This window comes from Pteropus alecto, unplaced genomic scaffold (assembly GCF_000325575.1).
Source record: "Pteropus alecto unplaced genomic scaffold, ASM32557v1 scaffold335, whole genome shotgun sequence".
Taxonomy (NCBI): domain Eukaryota; kingdom Metazoa; phylum Chordata; class Mammalia; order Chiroptera; family Pteropodidae; genus Pteropus; species Pteropus alecto.
The window spans coordinates 973,214-993,031 of NW_006436757.1; the positions used below are offsets into that span (position 1 = coordinate 973,214).

The 19,818-nt window shown below is 42.2% G+C and overlaps 1 protein-coding gene across 2 annotated transcripts; it reads left to right on the top strand.

The window, feature by feature from the left end:
• CUNH14orf93 (chromosome unknown C14orf93 homolog) lies at window positions 1-18,952 on the top strand. Of its 2 annotated transcripts, none has more exons than XM_006913600.3 (7): window positions 1-58; window positions 9,431-10,487; window positions 12,638-12,958; window positions 16,220-16,281; window positions 16,515-16,618; window positions 17,824-17,936; window positions 18,215-18,952. In XM_006913600.3, exons 2-7 carry the CDS (start codon window positions 9,888-9,890, stop codon window positions 18,632-18,634), a joined length of 1,620 nt encoding a protein of 539 aa, XP_006913662.1. In that variant the 5' UTR covers window positions 1-58; window positions 9,431-9,887; the 3' UTR covers window positions 18,635-18,952. The 2 variants fall into 2 exon arrangements, with proteins under 2 accessions (XP_006913662.1, XP_024903787.1); XM_025048019.1 differs by having other exon boundaries at window positions 38-58; window positions 9,613-10,487.
• Window positions 18,953-19,818: the final 866 nt, after the last annotated feature.

The following is a 19,818-nucleotide window of genomic DNA, read 5'->3' on the forward strand; positions in this document are numbered from 1 at the left end:
GCTCCGCGAGTCCTCCTTTTTGCACACACACGAATACAAAGAGCCATACGACCTTCGGGTATCCTTTTTCCATTTTTTTCCCCCTCCTTAATCTTGTGTGTGTGTTCAAGTTTTTTTTTAAATAGAGATCTGTGGCAGTGCTGGGGTGAGGAAACTGTTGCTAAGGGGAATTTGCGCTTTTCCCCATTTCTTTTTCTGTCTCTCTTCCTCTTTCTTTTTCCTGGTCAAGGTTTAAATATACCAAGAAGTTGAGAAGCAGGATGGCCGTGTACAACTGTTTCCAGACAAATTTATAGAGATTTTTTTCTTTTTGCTATCACATTTTAAGAACTGGGAAATTTTTATGGTTGAGGGATTTAAAAATTCTAGCCGCTTGGGAAGTATAGATTTCCTTTTTTTAAGCGGGCTGAAGGGATAATGTAAATTTCTGCCACTGGCACCGTCGAAGGAAGCGGAGATTTAAGACTCCCTCACAAAGCTGTTTGCGTGCGTTTTACACACCCTCACCCAGAATCAAAACCAAGTGGCTTGAATGTGGCAATTGTCCAAGGCCAATAGGTTAAAAATGTTTAGATATTATAATTGTGACACTCATTTCCCTGGGGAGGGAGGGTCAAAGACCTTTTTACAGTGCGTCTTACATTTTCATGAGGACAGTGTGTGTGTTTCATGAGCCAAATAATTTTGTAAAGATTTATCTTGGGGTTTTGTGCTTTGTGTATATGTACAGTGTGTGTATATGTGCCATATTAGATTTTGTTTTAAAAGTGATTGCCTTTGGTTTTATGTGTGCTCAGTAGCCCCCAGGATGTGAATTTATTTCTGTTGTGTTCCCAAATGTGATCAAAACAGGGTTTTGTGTGCAAATTCGGGTTTATAAGAAATCCTATGCTTAACATACTCAGGCACTTTCATTCTGTGTGCATCTACTCTATTTTTCTGGTCTCCTTCTAAAGGATCAGATTGGTGAATAATTGCCAGGGAGTATACAGTCCATGTGGCAAATGAGGGTAGGCAATTTATTGAATCTGGTTCAAAGCCTTTTTTAGTGACTGTTTCGCCTAAGTGGTTTTGCTTTTTATTGTCTCCCATTCTTAAATGTACAGCTGTGTATATTTTGGTCTTTATGTGTGGTTTGGTTGTTCTGTTCAAGAAGGGACATTCTTTCTTGGCTTTTTGACAAAATTGTCGTTTATAGGTTGGGATTTGTTTGAAAAGCTCCACAGCTGGCAAAGTATCAGGAAAATAACCCAGTCAAATCCAATTCTCAAAAACTTAATGGTGGTCAGTGGTGAGACGGAGGGCTGGAGGAGGCAAAGGCAAATAATAAATTGGAGGGATGAGAAATGCATTTTGTTATGCTGCATTTTTGGACTGAAAAGCCTTCTGCTCATGTCTAAGAGTTACAGAGAAAAGTATATAAATTAGTAGAGGGCAAGCTTAGAGCAGAGCCTCCAGTTATGTGAGCTATATCCCAATTCCTTGTTACAGAACCGCTGTCTATTAGGAGTCATAGAGAAAATATTTATATTCAAATCTGTGTTCACAGATTGGAGTAAAGCATTGAAGTATATCGGGTGCTGAGGGAGAAACTGGAATGTCACAAGTGTAGTAGCAACCAGGAGATTATAAAAAGGATCTACTGTAGAGTTCAAATTTCATTACAACTAAAACTGCATATAATACATTTCCATTCACCTAGCATCCTAGTTTCAAGCAGTATTTGAGACAACTAAATAATATGGTGATAAAATATTTGTTCAGATCTTGAAATCCATTTAAGTGGCCTTGTGTGGGCTCTGTGTTTCTTATATGTACTTAATGTTTTTATTCCCCAACAATGCAAGTCAGATCAGTGAGTCCTTAATAAACTGAAATGTTGATCATGCCATAAATTTGGACCTGCATATCTTTGAAATCTAGTCAGATTCTACTGGCCTTTGTGATGGCGGCAATGCTGGGGATTTTTAATGGAATTTTACCTTTTCTGCATCACTGCATCACGTTTTGCCTCACTTTTTAGCTCTCGGAAAAAGGAGAGCTCTTCCTAGAGCGGAACGCAGCCGAAGGCCCTGACTTCCTAGGCTATTTGATTTTTACTAGGACCCTAGACTCATATCCAGTGTCCTTGCTTTGAGTGTCTAAGTAAGAAAGAGAATTCTTCCCGCGAATATATCTTTGTCTTTTCTGCATCTCTGCATCACGTTTTGCCTCACTTTTTAGCTCTCGGAAAAAGGAGAGCTCTTCCTAGAGCGGAACGCAGCCGAAGGCCCTGACTTCCTAGGCTATTTAATTTTTACTAAGACCCTAGGCTCATATCCAGTGTCCTTGCTTTGAGTGTCTAAGTAAGAAAGAGAATTCTTCCCGCGAATATATCTTTGGCTTGGCCTTCCTAGCAAAGCAAAGCTAAACTTGGTTGACTTTGCTTGGGAACTCATGAGGCCCCAAGTAATGAAACTTTTTTGAACTATGGGTAACTGCCACTGTTACTGATACCTTAAAGATCTGTAACCAAGGCCAGCAAGAGCGAAAAGCTTTCCACCATCAAAAGTGTGAAGCCGATTTGTGGCCACTGTATTTATAATCTCGTACACGCAGCTTCGTAGTCAGCGGAGAACAAAAGCGAGTAAACAACAAAACAAGTTAAAGATGGCGCTTGACGGCCTTGAAAAAGCCTCGCAGTCGTATCCCTCCCTGAGGAGGCCCCTCCCCTCCCTGGTTCATTGAGTGACTGCATATTGTAACCAATAGCGTCCCTGACTCTGCTCCCCCCGTAGTCTAACCGCCAATCACGGGGACCCAGAGGATAAACGGGGCGGTGCCTCCCCGCGTGCGCGCGCTAGCCAGGTACACGGACGGGCGCCGCGGTCTCCCTCAGCCACCCGCGCGCCTGAGTCGGCGGCGCGGGGCACACGCGGTGGAACACCCTAGGGCTGCCAAAGCGGGATTGTCGCACAAGTCCACAGAGCTCTCGTGGCCGCATAGTCTACCCACAGTGACCCAGGAGATCCTTGACCGCACCTCGGTCCACTCGGCTGGCGGTGGCCCCTCTCCGGAATCATCCCTTTCCCCGGGACTCCCAGGGAAGGCTCTACGATTGGGTTCAGGCCCGGTGGCCTGGGAGTCAGTGCCTGAGCTCTGTTCCCACTGAGACGCTACGGTTGCCTTGCCTGTAACTGAATCATACTGTCTTCTGAAATGATTTTGCTGTCCCTGGTGCCTATATTGTCATCTTTGACTAATATTTAATCAACTAACATTTACCAAGGCCTTTCTGGGCACATATATGGATGGCTCTAGGATCTAGTTTTTCCATTTTTCAGTTTCTCCAGAAATGCAGGAAGTCTTCTAACGTTAGGCATATTTATAGGAAAAGCTTAAACCGGAAATTTTAATTTTACCAAGTTGCATATTAGCAAATGTAAACAAAGACTAACCTACACTGGATTAAGAATTCTTTTACCAGTACACAAGTACCCCTGGAATTTTTGTGATTAGGTGGAATCCTTTTCATACTACCTTATTCTGTCCTCCGGGTCTACATTTTTTTTTTACCTCTAGAAATGAGGACTTAGATTTTCTTTGCAGATCATTAGATGGGTCAGCCTTTCAAAATGTAGGAAATTTTTTTTTTAATGATATTTGCTTATCTGCTTTTATGTGGTAAAGCTCACTTCTGATAGAGGTTTCGAGATGCCTTTTAAAAGGTGAACCATTTTGCACCTTCAGGTTGTGCAGGGCTCACCAGCACAGCAGGAGTTCTAAGTAGCCATTTTCCTTATTTATTTCTTAAAACGAAGATTATGTTATGGATTGCTATGCTTTCAGTAATCACTTTTAAGGAAGTTCATTGCTAGCATGACCCCGAATGAGTTAAAGGCTTATTATAAAAACATATATTATCTGAGTGATACCACATCATACACGTCTATTAAATAGTGAGAACTTTTATTTTTCATAGTTTGGAGGTAAAGTCAGTCATGCAGAAAATTCAAACTCAGAATGGGCAGAAAGCAAGCCAGGGAGCTGCCAAGAGTATGATATATTTAGTTCTAACAAAAATACATGTGACTTAGGAGGAAAGGGATAGTTAAGATTATGGACAGCCTCACCCTCAACTGTCTAAAGAAGATGAGTTTTCTTTCTTTCTTTTCCTTCCTTCCTTCCTTCCTTCCTTCCTTCCTTCCTTCCTTCCTTCCTTCCTTCCTTCCTTCCTTCCTTCCTTCCCTTTCTTTTTTTAATCTAAATATATTTGTGAAGAAAATATCAAATTATTAAAAAGTACATTTTCTAGGCTTCTTTCACCTGTATTAAAATTAGACCAATACTGAAATAAAACCCAAACATATATATTTTATGCAAACTTAAGTCTGACAGCTGCTCTCGTTTTGTGTTGGTAACTCATCATAAGATTGAAGATCTTTTTTTCTGAACATTCAATTCTAAAAGTTGATAGCATTTTGCAAGAAGCATGTATATTATTCTATGGTGGTCAATCTTAGTTCATTTCTATTTTTTCTTGAACAAAAATATGAACTCAGTTTTAAAATAAATTAGCCATTTGAAATTACAAAAGTTGACAGTATCAATGTTTAATAATAATTTATAGATACTGCCTGGTTAATTGACTGTCATTAACCATTGCTTTGCCAAAATTCCATGTATTGCTGCATGGGTTATTGAATTAAAGTTTTACATTTTGAGAAGATATCAGTAAAGCCTGGCCATGTTAATACTATGGCAGGGTTGAATGGGCTTGAAAACCTTAAGCTACTGATGGAAAAAAGCAAGAATATGTTAGGTCTGGAGTGTTATAAAAGAACTGCACAGGTTATAACAACAGATAATATAGCAGTGCCCATAATAAAGTTCTATTATCAATATGAGTTATTCGTACTGAGGAAAATCTGCCTCCAAAGTAAAAAAGACTGTCTCTGTAGTATATAACTTTGTCTTTTTTTATCCACCTCAATGAATCTTTGCCCCTGCATTTATATTTTCTTCTCTACAGTCTCAGAGAAGAACTCACCTTCCTTCCTTCTCACATTGGGAGGATCCTTGTTAGAAAAAAACTTAAATCCTTTTGTAACTATCTTCATTCTTTCTATGTTCACCAGCCTTTTTCTTTCTGATTTTAAATGTACTGAAGCTCTAGAGCCCCTTCTGAATTCTTTCCTATTTCCTTCCCTTCATAACAAAATTTGACTTCATATCTTCTATTTTTCTCTTCATCAATTCCTCTTTCATCTACTGCATAGTATTACATTCAGTAGAAAAAAATACCACTCTGGGCCAATGACCATCACAGAAAAAAAATTTTTCATCTTTTTAACCATTCTGCTACACTTGTCACTGTTGATTAGATCCACTTTCTTGACATTCTCTCTCCTTTGGCTTTTATAACACTGTTTTTCTCCCACCTCACTGACCATTCTTCTCTTTTAATGAAGCCTCTTCCATGGATTGGCTTGAAGTGCTGTCCTTTGCCTTTGCATTTTGCACTTTATATTTACCCCTTGGTGAACTCATTCATTCTCAGGGTCAACTACAACCCTCCTACTAAAAATTCCAACTCTACATTCCAGCTCCGACCTTCCTTTTGGTTTTGTTTTTCAGTCCTAGTCAGTTTTTTCAGCACATTCCATTTAAAGATGTTGCCATCAGTTAAAATTTAACATATTACGTAAATATACATCTTTTTTAACAAGCTAGTGCTTAATCTCAACTACTTCATTTCTATCATTATGTCAGTGGTACCATCTCCTGACCTATCTTCTAGTTTATAATCTTGAAGTTGTTTTTAACCAATATCTCTATCCCCAATATTTATTAAGTAAAGAAATACACTATCAGTTCTTCCTCCAGGATATTGAACCTTTATATTCACAACCCTCATTCTCATCAACTCACTCCTAGATGACTTAAACAGTCTCCTAATCCCTTAATTGTTCTACCTTTAGGTCTCTAAAACAGAGGTCAGCAAACTACGGCCCAGAGGCTAAATCTGGCCTGCCACCTGTTTTTGAGTGACCTGGAGCTAAGAATGATTTTTATATTTTTTAAGGTAAATATTAAATGTAATATTTTGTGATATTTTCGTGTCTGTAAATAAAGTTTTATTGGAACAGCCATGCTCATTTGTTTACGTATTGTCCATGGTTGCTTTGTGCTATAGGGGCAGAGTTGAATAGTTATGACAGAAATCATATGGCCTGCAAAAACTAAATTGTATATTATCTGGTCCTTTACAAAAAAAGGTTTGCTGACCCCTGCTCTAGGAGTTTCCTTAACTTGGTTTTAAAAGTCCTCTCTCAGCTTTCCTTTCTGTATAAGCCCCTTCGCTCTGACCTCACAGATACCGTTAATTCCTGTAATGTTTATTTTTCATTTCATCTTTCATGTCATCTTGCCACCCTACCAGTTAGTTCATCCTACACATTGCTCAAGGCTCAGTTGGAGGATTTTCTTTCATAAGACCCCTTTCCCATAAGATTTTATTGTGTTGATCTTTTCTTATTTTGAACTAACTCCTCAAGAAATTTTTAGTCTGTCCCATATTTTCAGGCACTTGTGTATATTTTGCTTTGTTCTTTATACATTTTCATTCTCACATACATTGTAAGCTCCTGGCATATGGGGACTTTGTCTTTTCTTCCTTTGAGTACTTAGAGGTGACAGTCCATTTTGGTGACTCATCCTTTAGCATGGCATTACATATACAGAATTTCTAGAAACATCTTTTTTTTTTTTTTAACTTGTTCACATTCTATAATGGGAATATATGTAGCAAATGAAATTAGTATTTTGTTTAGTTTTTAATCACTATCCAGCATTTAAGTTATCTCATTAGTAAATATTATAATATAATATGAAATATTCCTTTATTACCTGCTGCCCAGTTTCTTTCCTTGTCCTTTCATTTCAATGTCTTAGAGTTTATGTGGGTGACTGTAGCAGGAGACAGAGAAATTAAGTCAACAATAATATTTATGAAACCAAAAAAAAGAGTTATTTGAATTCCCATTGTGCTATATAGTACACTGTACTTAATTCAAGAAAACACCTATTTGTTGCCCTGAATGTAACATTCTAAAATGAGCTTAGTATGTTAATACACAAAGTGGAAAAGCAGAAAGAAATTGAGGAACAAAGAAAATTCACAATAGGATTTTATATTTAGCATTAAAAACTAGCAGAGTTGAATATTCTTAGTCTAAAGCCAAGTTATGATAGTAAATAAATGGCAAATACTGTGTTTTCTTAATTATCTTTCTAATTTGCATCATAGAAGGTTTCGTTCCTATAAATGCATCTTTGTAGACTTGAATTCATTGTTACTTAATAATTGGGTACTAAATTTAAGGGGAAATCCCCCAAATTCCATTTCTAATTACTGCATTTTTTTAAAGATTAGGAAATCAGGACGGGTGTCCAGGGTGGGAACACAAGGGTGTCAGGAATAATCGTAATATTGTCCAGCTGCGGTTGTGGAGCACTAACCGTGTGCCAGTGCTCTAGATGTCTTACACGTATTACATATAATCTTAACAAAATCACTCAAAGTAGGCAGAAATGAGAACACTGAGGCTCAGAGAAATGAATAATTTGCCCAGGTTCACACAGCTCTTAAGCGGTGCAACAGGATGAGATTCCCCACCCCACCCCTTTTTTTTTCACTTCCAATTTCAGTGCTGTTTTGGAAAGATGACCTACCTAGGAAAGACTGTTTAAGGGGGAGGGAAGGGTTGGAGGCAGGCAGCATGCAGGCATGAGTAAAGGCATCTTGCAAGGAAGAGGAAGTTTTGGAGGCAAGAGTAAATATATCAGTCATCAGTTTGGTACCAGAAAATGGCCCCACCCAGTGTCCCAACATGAGGCATCGTACTTTCTCATTTTACAAATACTGGACCCAACTGGCAAGCATTTGTATATTATTGTTTCCATAACTTTCTTTTTCTCATAACACCCATGTTTCAGATTAAACTTCTTGCATGATGTTGGTTAAAAAATTTAAAACCCTGCAGGAGCAAATGTAGGCCCTTATAAGGAAGGAAAAGGATATATGAATGAATCATCCATAAATTGACATAGGAATTGCTTAGTGCTTTCCTTTAACCTTTAGTTTTAATTTGGCTTTAACCTTTAGTTTTAGGTTTAGTTGTGCCTTCCAGTGACTTTAATGACAGAGAAGCTATAAATGGATTTGAGTTAAATTCTTGCAAGAAGTGAATGTCTGGCACACACACACACACAAAAAGCGTTCCTCAATATAAAGGGTAGAAAGAGCAAATTAAAGACTATTCTTTAATAACCAAATGTAATGAAAGTGCATTGTCAGATCTACATTTTAGTATCTCAGAGGCATTGATATTGCCTGTTTCTGAAATGAGATTGCTGATTCAAAAAAAGTCCCCAAATCTCAATATATAGAAATTTTTCTTCACCTCCTTCTCTCCTTTTAATTGTGATGTTATAATTTACAGAGTAAGATAGAAATGTATCTCTTGAAGAAATTGTAAACATACTTGAGATTTTGTCACTTAGGGAGCTTCAGGCAGAAGGATTCTTTTTTCTATAATCAAGTATCATTTAGAAAATGACAGCATGAAGTTCCTTGGAGTGTTCTCAGTGGTACAAATCAACCCTCCCACACTTTTTTTTTTTCTTTTCTCTTCTAGAGTAGTTTAGTTGCTTAACTACAGTGATTCAAAAGATAGGCAGTTTGGTTTATCATTGATATTCTGGTTTCTCCAGGTCATGTGGGCAAAGTGGCAGCACTTAGCTATTTAGTCATTCCTGTTGAGCTTTGCCTCTCCCTGAAGGAGCTTGAGAAGTGGAGATGAGAGGCCCCAGAGGTGATCTTTCTGTGCTATGGGTTAGAGGATTCAGAACCACTAGTTCCCTTTGCAGAGGTGGAGGCCCAGGTGTGCAGCCCTAGGTTACTGCAACTCAATTCTCTGATCCTGCTTTTCCTTTCATTTCCCTACCCAATCACCAAAAACATTAATAATATAATTGTCTAAGGTCAGTGACATGTTGACGGCTGCAGTGATGCTTATTTCTTATTTAGGAGTCTCACTCTGAATGAATCTGTGTGAAAATTATAGAGAGGATAGAATCATGATTCTTTATGTTAATAAAAGTGGCATGAGTTCAGAAAAATCAACACTAGATTGAAAATAGATAACTTGATTCCGCTGTCTTCTTCTGACCTTGAAAAAGATATATAACTTATCTGCATGTCTTTTCTCTGGACCTGGTGTAATGTTTCCTAGAGCTGTCCCTATGGATGAGATAACCTCCATGAAGTGTTCCGAAGGCCTTATGGAATGATGTCAGAGCAATAAAATGCAACTTGTTATTACAGCAAAGATAGGGAGGAGGAGAAGACACATCTACATTTTATTCCTTAATCTTCTAATCTTTCCAGATCCTGGCGGGCCTTTTTGAGTCTCATCTCAGTTCCTTAGGTTGGAGTGGTGGGGGATTCCAGGCTTGAGTGCAGGAAGAATGTTTTCTACCCTCTGAAACTGTATTCATCAAGAAGGCCTTTGTAGGCACCACCCTTTCAGTAAGGGGTGAATGTGAGTGACACTCAGTGTGTTGTCCTAGGGGAGCACAGGATCTGCAGACAGAAGAAGGCATCTATCTCTCCTCTGCAGGCCAAGGAGAGGCAGCCATGGACTGTGTGCTCCTTCATGGCTTGCCTACTCTTTCACAAAACACACCACCTGGTGCCCAGCCTCCTCTGATTATCCTCCATGGGAAAGAAAAGTGAATCCAAAGAGGCCAGTGCTTCCTGCCAAACTTGTGAAATCCATTCGACTGGGGGCACTTTTTGGAGCAGTCCAGCAGTGTGAGCGTGGTTATTGTTGCTTCTGTCAGCCATGTCATTCAGTGCCACCATTCTCTTCTCCCCTCCCAGTGGCAGCGAAGCCAGATGCTGCTGCTGTGCCTGTAAGAGTGAGACTAGTGGGGTCAGCACAGGCTCTCAGGGTGGGAATCCTCCTCCCAGCACCCCTATCACAGTGACCGGACATGGCCTGGCGGTTCAGAGTTCAGAGCAGCTCCTGCATATTATCTACCAGCGAGTGGATAAGGCAGTGGGTCTGGCTGAGGCTGCTCTGGGTCTTGCCAGGGCCAACAATGAATTGTTAAAACGTCTCCAGGAGGAAGTGGGTGAGCTGAGGCAAGGACAAATGTCCACCCCTGATGAAGATGGGGATAGCCGGGCACATGGTTCCTCACCAGAGGAGCCAGGGCCTCTCAAGGAGAGTCCCGGGGAAGCCTGCAAGGCTGTGTCTGCTGCGGAAGAGGAGTGTGACAGCGTGGGCAGTGGCGTGCAGGTGGTGATCGAGGAGCTACGGCAGCTGGGAGCAGCCTCCGCTATGGGGCCTGGGCCTTTAGGCTTCCCAGCCTCTCAGAGAGACATGCGGCTCCCGGGCTGTGCCCTGCCTGCCAGCGAGGGGACCCCGATGCTCAATCCTGTGAGTATGGCTGTAGAGCACATACAAGTGTTGTTGCTCCTTAGTGTTTTTCCTGGCCTTTCTCTTTTTTCTCTTTCTCTATTTTTTACCCCATCCTTAAACATTCCTTTTGGGTTTATTTGTGATGAAACAGAACAGTACCGAGTTTCTTTTGCCTTCAGGGATAGTCAGCACTCCTATTTTCTTCCTGAACCATAGCCTCTTTGACAAGAGGTCATTCCTGGTGTGTGTGGTTATGGGGGTGCCCTGCCTTCTCTCTCGGTAGATGGGTGGCACCTTCTCTTTCACCGCTGTCTCAGCTGCTCCATGTGCTCTCTTCTCCTAGTGAGAATGCCTGCCATGCACAGACGGCTCATTCATATTTTATCACGGGCCCTCTGCTTGCCAAGAGGAATTCAGTACAGAGAGATGGGAATGAGAGTGGAGAGAGGCAGAGGTGGAGAGAGAGAGAAGGAAAAACTAAGAGAGAAAGAAGAAAGATAATAGAAGACAGGGTAAGGAGGGAAAGAAGCAGGTGGAAATGAAGGGTTGAGGAAGGGGAAAAACAAAAATGGAGAATAGAAGAAAGGTGAATCTAAATGGAAAAAGAATAAATCTCTGCACGAGAGAGAATATGAGAATATGAAGGTGAGAGGAAGGTAGAGGAAAGGAGATAAAATGAGGAAAAGAAATGGACAACTGAGAGTTAACAGGAGGAGAATAACATGTAAAGAGAAAGAGGGAGGCAAGCAAGCGTATTTGTGAGCAAGAAAAGACATAGAAGTACGCTGTGTTATTTCAGTTTCTTTATTACTCAGGGCCATATGAGCAGGCAAATCCTGGCTGAGTAGAGTAGAAACTGCAGAATGTCACACATGGAAGTATGAAAAGGAGATGGAGCAACCATAGAGATCGTAGTAGAGATGAGAAAATAACAGATGTGTTGCCACTTAAGAGACAGTGGAAAGTTAATTCTTCTCCACCAGGTTCTTCCTCTGCCCTCTCCCTTTTCCTCCTCCCCCCATGACAAGGCCCAGACACCCAGTAAAGAGTAGAGGAGCAGAACACACAAGGTAGATGGAGGTTGCAACTCCCAGCCCATCTGCTGGATCTGAGAAAGAAATATATGAACTTCCCTGCCCTCTCTTCCAGTGTCACACTGTCAGTGGTCACTGCTCCATGAAAGCCTAGCACATGTGGGTGAGTGATGGCCACTGTTGCTCTCCCCAGTCTGTGCCTGGCCAGGACTATCAGTGGTTTGGAGCTGTGGGAGGAGAAATTGGGAAGGTGAGAGGAGGCAGGAGGGTACTAGGCCAGGCAATGCCCTGAGCTGTGGTTCTTTCAGTCAGGGAAGGCTTCCAAGCCGACAGGATGGAATTAGATTTCCCAGCGCAGAAAGCAGCTCACAGGTCTGTAAATCTCAGCCTCCTCCCCCGCTTCCTTCTGTGTTTTTTTTCCCCCCCACTTTCACTGTTTTGTTTTCTTGGCTGCAGAAATCCCCCCTCCTTTCTTCTTTCCTCTCTCTCCCTTCCTCCCTCCTTCCTTTCCCTGCCCTGTATGTCCTTGAGCGAGGGCAAAGGCTGGCAAGTAGATGTCAGGGCAGTGACAGTTGGATGAGGCCAGGGCAGGATCAAGGTGAGGGCACAGACTATCCCCACAAAGGGAATGGGGTTGGGAGGGAGTCAGTGCCAGCCTCTCTAGAGATTTCTGACTGTGTATCTCCCTCCTTTGTCCCCATTTTTCTTTGATTTCTCCTCTTCTTGTTACCATTTTATTTTCTTCCTCCTCCTCTTACTTGGTTTTCCTTTCTTATCATCACTTCTTCCCCCAATCTCTTTTAGACAAAACACTTACCTAGCTATAGTTCTTATACCCAAGAGCAAATCATATAAACGACCCCTCACAAATAGAGCATCAGAGACATGCCTTTCCCTTGTAATCAGTCCTGTGGAAACAACCCAACATGAGCGGCCCTGTACACACAGAAATACTTGCCCAACACTCTCATAGGAGTCCCAGAGAAACAAGCCACTGACATTAAAGACTGTGCTAGATTCCCCGCTGAATGGCTGCTTCCCATTCTGTTCATTATCCGTGGCCAAAGGTTAATGGTTGACCAGGTTCCCCTAAGCCTGACTGGCTAATAGGCTATTCTTTTTTTATGTTCTTAGCTGGTGGATGATTATGTGGCCTCTGAGGGTGCAGTACAGCGGGTGCTGGTCCCTGCTTATGCCAAACAACTCTCACCAGCCACGCAACTGGCTATCCAGCGGGCAACCTCAGAGACAGGGCCAGAAAATGGAACCAAACTGCCACCGCCCCGCCCAGAAGACATGCTCAGTGCTGCTGCTGCCCTGGAAGGTGCCTTGGAAGAGTCAGGCCCTGGGGGAACTGAGGAGCTGAGACATTCTCTAGGGTTTACTGCTTCCCCATGCAGGACCAGAGGGAGCGGGCAAAAGAACTCCAGGCGCAAGCGGGACCTGGTACTTTCTGTAAGTGAGCTTAATTTCTATGAATTTTTCTTCAGTCTAGAAAGATAAGAGTGAAGCTTGGGTTGATTTTAAACTTCTCATATTGAATGAAAGGTGTCTTGAATCTTACTGGAGTGGGAGGGGCAAGGAGGAGATAGTTCCATAGCTATGGGGATGGGCCGTCCCCCTGCTATCAGAGGAACTTTTTTTAGACTTTTCCAGAGAATGATAACTTCCATTTAAGAGGATTTAATATTTCTGAAAGGAAGACCTTTAAGGGATTGAGCACTTTGACCAGGGAAAGATAGCACTGGAAACTGCTTGCAAATTACCAGGGTTCAGGGCAAGCCGCAAGGGGACCCTTAGGCAGAAAGCTCAGGATGTCCTGCGGTGGTCCCAAACCCCAAAGATGCAGAGGGCCACTAGACACTAAGCTCAATAATAAAAGTTGGAGGATTCTAGTGAGTCTAAGAGCTCTTGGCAGGGAATCTATGGATCTGAACCAGTTCTGACTGGAACCTTGGTGTGGCTTTAAGCCCTGGGAGCCTCGCTAAACATCCTACAGTGTACAGGAGAGCCCCCTACAGTTATCTGGCCTTAAATGTCAATAGTTCTGATGAGAAACCCTGTTCCAGGGTGGCCACAGTCCTTGGGATCAAATCTGTGCCCCAAAACATCTTTCTGATAACGATGGGGATGTTTTTTAGCCATATAATGTTCATATTGATGGGTTTCCATTTTCTGGAAAGTGGCTGATGACTAACTTGAGAGTTCTGGTTAAGAGTTGAGATCACCACTCACATTTGACTGAAATCTTATCACAGTGTATTGCCCATTTTTTCTAGTCTTAGCAAAGATTGCAAACATTTATACCTCCTTTATTTACATTATTTCCTCCTTCCTTTTCCTTTTTCCAAGAGAAAGTACTCTCCCTTTCATTTGATTCGTTTTTACACTGAGGGATTTTTTTCCCTAGTAAAGACGACATTGTTCATAATCAGTATCAACTGGTTTCTAACCTTCCTTTCAAATTTTGGTTATGTTCAGGGACATCTCCTCACTTATCAAGAACAGGGAATGGGTTTAGTTTCTTGGTCATGGATTTCTAGCCCAAGAGGTCCACTCTTGCTGCCAGTGATAGAAATGAAAGCATTTACCTAGAAAAGCATTTCAAAGGATTTCCCAAAGGATTTCTATCACTTCTATTCCTCTCCTGCCTACTGCCTGCAGTGACAGGTCTAGTGTTGAGGTCTGGCTCCTTCCTGCCCTTTGGAGAGCTTGGTAGAACTGTGAGACAGTATGCTCACTCATTTTAGTACTTGAAAAGGATCTAGAGGACCAGTCAGGGAATTTTGCTGTACATCACAGAGGAAAGTTTAAAGTGTTCTTGTGCCAGACTAGGTTTTGAGGGAGAGAGATAGTTATAGATCTTCACTATTCCAACTTTAGCTCTGGGGAGGAATCAGAGAGGCATCTCTCCAATCTATTGAGGCTGCTGTGGATTGCTGCTAGGGATCCAAAAGGACCAAACCCAAACTCTTAATTCCTTGGACTGCTGCAGATCCCAGCCACCCCTTGGGGAAATATATTTATTTTTAGCTCACTCAGGAGGTAGGTGAGCCAGCAGCCTTTACAGTCTTAACACTTATTATTGTCTAGAGTATTTTCCCTTTCCACTTCAAGCCTGGTTTGATTTTTATCAGCTCATCACTTCCAAGCCACTTGAATTGGAAGCTATGCAACTCATTTTTTTTCCTTTTGCAACTCTTTCAAATTCTTTCTGAAACAGTCACACATCCCCCTGTGATTCCTTCAGTTTGGATTTCTAAGAGGTAAAAGAACTATATCAAATATGAAGCTAGTATAATAGATTTTTTTTTTTTTTGGAGTGGAGACCCTAGCCATAAAGAGTTAACACTAATTTCCTAAGCTGATATGGTCAGTCAGCCATAGAGGTAGAAGGGTAAAGTGGACATTTCTGAATATGAAGCTGAAGTCTTGAGATCAGAACATGAGTCCATCAACTTGGGATTGGGTAACGTCCATTGATTGTGGGAGCTTGGGATGAAAATATAATCAGGAACAACTAAATTTAATAGGAAGAAACATTAAATCTTGCATGAAAATTAAAAAGAAACAGTTGTAGAATGGTATGGATAGTAATCCATGTGAAAAGTAAACTTGAGTTGACTACAGGCTCACTATGAATAAACCTTGTGACACTATGAGTAGGGATGGGGTTGCTAGGAAAGATAACAGCATCTTGGATTTTGTTCCTAGAAGAGTAGAGTTCCACTTGGGGAAGTAATCTTCCTTTTGGCTAGACTTCAGCTGATGAGTTAGATGTGCTTCCAAGTGCCACGTTGTAAGACAGACCCTGGCGAAGCAGAGAGCCTCATAGTCTCATGAGGAATCTGTCTGGAAACCCTGCCATGAGGAATGGCTGAAGGACATGGGGTATTTAGACCAGATAAGAGAAGACTTTGAGAGTACATGAAAGCTATCTTCAAATATTTCAGGTGCTGTTATGGTCAAAACTGGGGTCAGATTTTGGAGCATCTAAAGCAGAACTTTTTAACAATTAGAGGTGTTCAACAGTAGAATAAGCTGACTCAAAAACTACTAAGAACCCATCATTAAAGGTGTATAAACAAAGCTGAAAGACTGCTTGTTTAATGACGAGAAAGAGAGGTTGGGAGATAAAGTCTCCAAGGTCCTTTCCATTTCACATTTCTGTTATTTTAGGATTGTTTTCTAGAACAGGGTGTGTGCACCCCTGGGATTTGTGGCAATGTGCAAAGGGATATACCTGGTGCATTTTCCTGGGTCATCAACTTTACTAGAAGGTATTAGAAGACATTTTTATAGTAATAGAAATACAGATACACTGTGAAGAAATTTTTTAATTTGCAGGAGTAGGGAGCTGCAAGAAATGTCCATGTGCAGTAACCTTGGTGTATGTTCACGCTCTTGCTATTGGGATTATGTTTGCAGAAATGTTTGAGGCCCTCTGCTTTAGTGATCATATTCCTCAGGAGCGGAAGTAAGACCAGGGATGGTCCTAGAGCCTTCACACAAATTAAATGAAAAGGGGGATAGGGGCCCCGTTAGAAATACTAACTTGGATAGGCTCTCTGGCTAAGAAAGGGCATTGACAGACGTGGAACTCAAACTATGGGAAGGATTTAGGCAGAGAACCCCATAGGGACAATGTCTAGGGACCAGAGAAGGGTTTCATCACATCCACTCGTGGCTTGATTCTATCTTTGTTTTTTCCCCTAGAAATTGGTCCACAATGTGCATAACCACATCACCAATGACAAGAGATTCAATGGGTCTGAAAGGTATGATCCTCTTAAGAGAAAAGAGTCATAGGTACTTTGCCAAGGAGAGGGAAATAGAAGGGGCTGCTCTAATATAACAATGAGGCTAAGGCTTTGATCTCACCAGTGTCCCTTGTATCCTGTCTTAGGCCATGGAGGAATTTACCACAAAGTCGATTAGTGCTGAGAATCTCTATTTGTGTCTAGTTTAAAAAATACTGACTGCTTTATTCACTCTCTTCTCTTTGTGGCAGTATCAAGTCCTCTTGGAATATTTCAGTAGTGAAGTTCCTTCTGGAAAAACTCAAGCAGGAGCTGGTGACCAGTCCCCACAATTACACTGATAAAGAGCTGAAAGGTGAGAAAAACTGAGTTAACTCCTGTCTCATTCTTTCTCCATCCTATTCCTAGTCAGAGGAGGAGTGGCATAATGGAGATGATTTAGGTGGTTTTTAAAATAGTGAACTTAAAAACATATTTTAGCACAGAATTGTCTCTAGTTGCCTTCTTATTCCTATACTCGGTCTGAAATGTAAATGGGAGAAGGAAAGCACTAGAACACCATCATGCATGATGTTTACCTAGGATCTGAATCTAGGGTGTTACGAAAAGATCAGAATCCTTTTTGTTCCTAAGTATTACATCCTGGGTTTTCTACTTTCCTTGCTCTTCTGTTATTTGTTTGTAGCTAACCCTGAAGCATTAAGAAAGCTACCGCTGGAGAGAGATCCATGGCCACGATTCAGTAGAGGTGGCAAACTTGACACTTGTCTGAGTCAGGAGAGCTCCTAGGCATCCTCACTGGCAGTGCTAACCACAAAACAGACCGACCAAGGGACAAGAAGCAACTTGCTTAAAACCACCCAGCAAGTCAGCCACAGAACCAGGACAGGCCCGGTGGGTCTGTCCACCCCCAGTCCAGGGCATACCACCATATCACAGGTGGCCTTGTCAGACCCAGTCCTGAGTCTCACCCTAACCTGGTCTGCTCTGCCCCACCCATGGGGATGCTGCTGCCTTTGGCAGGCAGGGAAGCAGTCCCGAGGCTCATGGACTGGAGCCCTGCAGCCTTGCCTGCAGCCTGTAACCATCAGTGGGGCCCTGGGAGGCTTAGGCTCACGCTCTGTGGTTAATGGCCACAGTGTGTGGGGGCTGACCCTAGCTTCCAGAGACTGTCACCATGGATGCCAAAATAGCATAACTGAGATAAGGTCAATAAGTGACAAATAAAGCCAACTTTTTACAAAAAAAGAAAGAGAGTGAGCAAGCAAGCTTCCACTGAAGAAGCACTTGTAATCTCCTATCAGCATAACAGAATTGGGAGTAAGTTTAATTGGGGATTGTGGGGAGAGAGTTACAGAAGCACTGGAGTCATCTTTTTCTAGTGGGAGATATGGGAGGAGTTAGTGTTGGAGATAAAGGTGGGCAGGGAAAGCTAAAACAATGGATGATGGAAAAACCATCCTCTAAATAGTGATTCTCACCCTCCCATCCAGTAATGTTAGGGCAGAATGGGCTACGGACCACTGCTCTTTGCTCCCTTTCTTCTTTCTCTCCTGCCAGGAGCCTGTGTAGCCTATTTCCTTACTAAGAGACGTGAGTACCGCAACTCCCTGAACCCTTTTAAAGGCCTGAAGGAAAAAGAGGAAAAGAAACTTCGAAGTCGTAGATACCGGGTAGGTTTCTAGGTCTTTCCTTCAAGATGCTAAACTCTAAACCCTAATAAGCTACAGTGGGAAGGGCCAGAGGTTGTAGCATCTGAAAATAGAGTTGAAAGCCAGGAATATATGCAGATGGAGGAGGAGGAGGGTGAGCCAGTTCTAAGATTTGACTTGGGGGCTGGGTTCTCTCAGGCAAAGATTTTACACAGCCTTCCTCCCACCCAAACTCTCTCCCCAAATTTAATCAATAGTTTGTTCCTCTTCCTAATTTCTGTCCTGCTCCCCTACCATAGCTTTTTGCCAACCGATCTAGTATTATGAGGCATTTTGGACCTGAGGACCAACGTCTGTGGAAGGATGTGACAGAAGAGCTGATGTCAGATGAAGAGGACAGTCTTAATGAGCCAGGTGTCTGGGTGGCCCGCCCTCCCCGTTTCCGGGCCCAGCGCCTCACAGAGCTCTGCTACCACCTGGATGCCAACTCTAAGCATGGCACTAAAGCCAACCGTGTGTATGGCCCTCCCTCAGACCGATTACCTTCTGCTGAGGCCCAGCTCCTTCCACCAGAACTTTATAATCCTAATTTCCAAGAAGAGGAAGATGAGGGAGGTGATGAGAATGGACCTGTCTCCCCATCTTTTGACCAGCCCCACAAAACTTGCTGTCCTGACTTGAACTCATTCATTGAAATCAAGGTGGAAAAGGATGAGTGAAATCTATAACCAAGATTAAGTCTGGCTTCTGCCACTACCCATGTCCCAGAAATGGGTGGCTCTGGGGCTTCCTAGAATAATGAGATGTCCTCTGCAGCCTGAGAAAGCAAGTCAACCTCTCTCCCTAACACAGTCCCTACTGGAAGTAGAAACTGGCAGCTCTGGTTGGATAAAGGACTTATCTGGAAAGGGGTGAACTTCCCCTGTTGTGAATGGCAAGCCAGAAAATGATTATTTCTAAGCATAAACAGTGCCTCAGAAGAGCCTGAGATGAGGAAAGGAGGATGGGTCTAAGAAACATGAGGCCTTCTCAACATATGCTCTGGTCTCTGAGTTTTTTTGTTTTTGGTTTTTTTCAGGTTTCGCTCAAAGCTCTGGGGAAGCAGCCCTAGTTGTGTCTTTTGCTTCCCCTATGACTGACTGCTGGTCTAGCTCTGCAGTGGAAGCAGAACAGGACCAGTCCAGGGTAATACTGCCACCTGGTGGGTAGTGTCAGTCATGGGCTTGATCCATCTGAGCAGAACCAGGGCTGCATCCCTATTTGGGAATTAGGATTTAGATGTAATGGGTATTGTTTATTGAAATATATAAATAAGATTTTATTATTTGCATCTTACACATGAAAAAATTAAGGCTTAAAGCATTCCCACGTCTCACTGTGTGAGCAAGCAGTGTACAGGGTTTTGTAGTTATTTTTTAGTCCTGTTGGCCACGCTCTATTTTGAGGGAGAGTGTGTGTGTGTGTGTGCGCGCACTTATGCATTTTGAATTGACTGAGATGTAAAAACGGCTTTCTATCCAGTCATTCATATAACAAACATTGATTGCTTACTAGGTGTAAAAGCTTCTCAGAGTCCTGTTTAAACTGATACCTGAAAGATGGGGAGGAGTTACCCAGAAGAGAAGGGGAGTCCAGAAGAGTGTTCCAAACATAGAGAACAGCAAGTACTAGAGAGCACGGACAAGATGCAATTCTATTGCAGAATAGTTTGGGGAGGGGATAATGCTGGGAGAAGAGGCTGGAGAGGTAGAGAGAACTTATAAAATATCTTAAAGAATGTAGACTTCAGTTCAAGGGCAGTGAGAAATCATTGAAAGGTTTTAAGGAAGGAAATGAGATGATCAGTTTTATGTTTTATAAGAATCACTTGACCTCAGGGTATGAGACGGATTGGGGAGGAGCC

Bases quoted from the DNA above. Each gene is read 5' to 3' on its own strand.
- CUNH14orf93 (XM_006913600.3), top strand. From the start codon at position 9,888: ATGTCATTCAGTGCCACCATTCTCTTCTCCCCTCCCAGTGGCAGCGAA. The intron at 10,488-12,637 runs GTGAGTATGGCT...TTATGTTCTTAG, and splicing joins GGACCCCGATGCTCAATCCT to CTGGTGGATGATTATGTGGC. The intron at 17,937-18,214 runs GTAGGTTTCTAG...CCCCTACCATAG, and splicing joins TTCGAAGTCGTAGATACCGG to CTTTTTGCCAACCGATCTAG.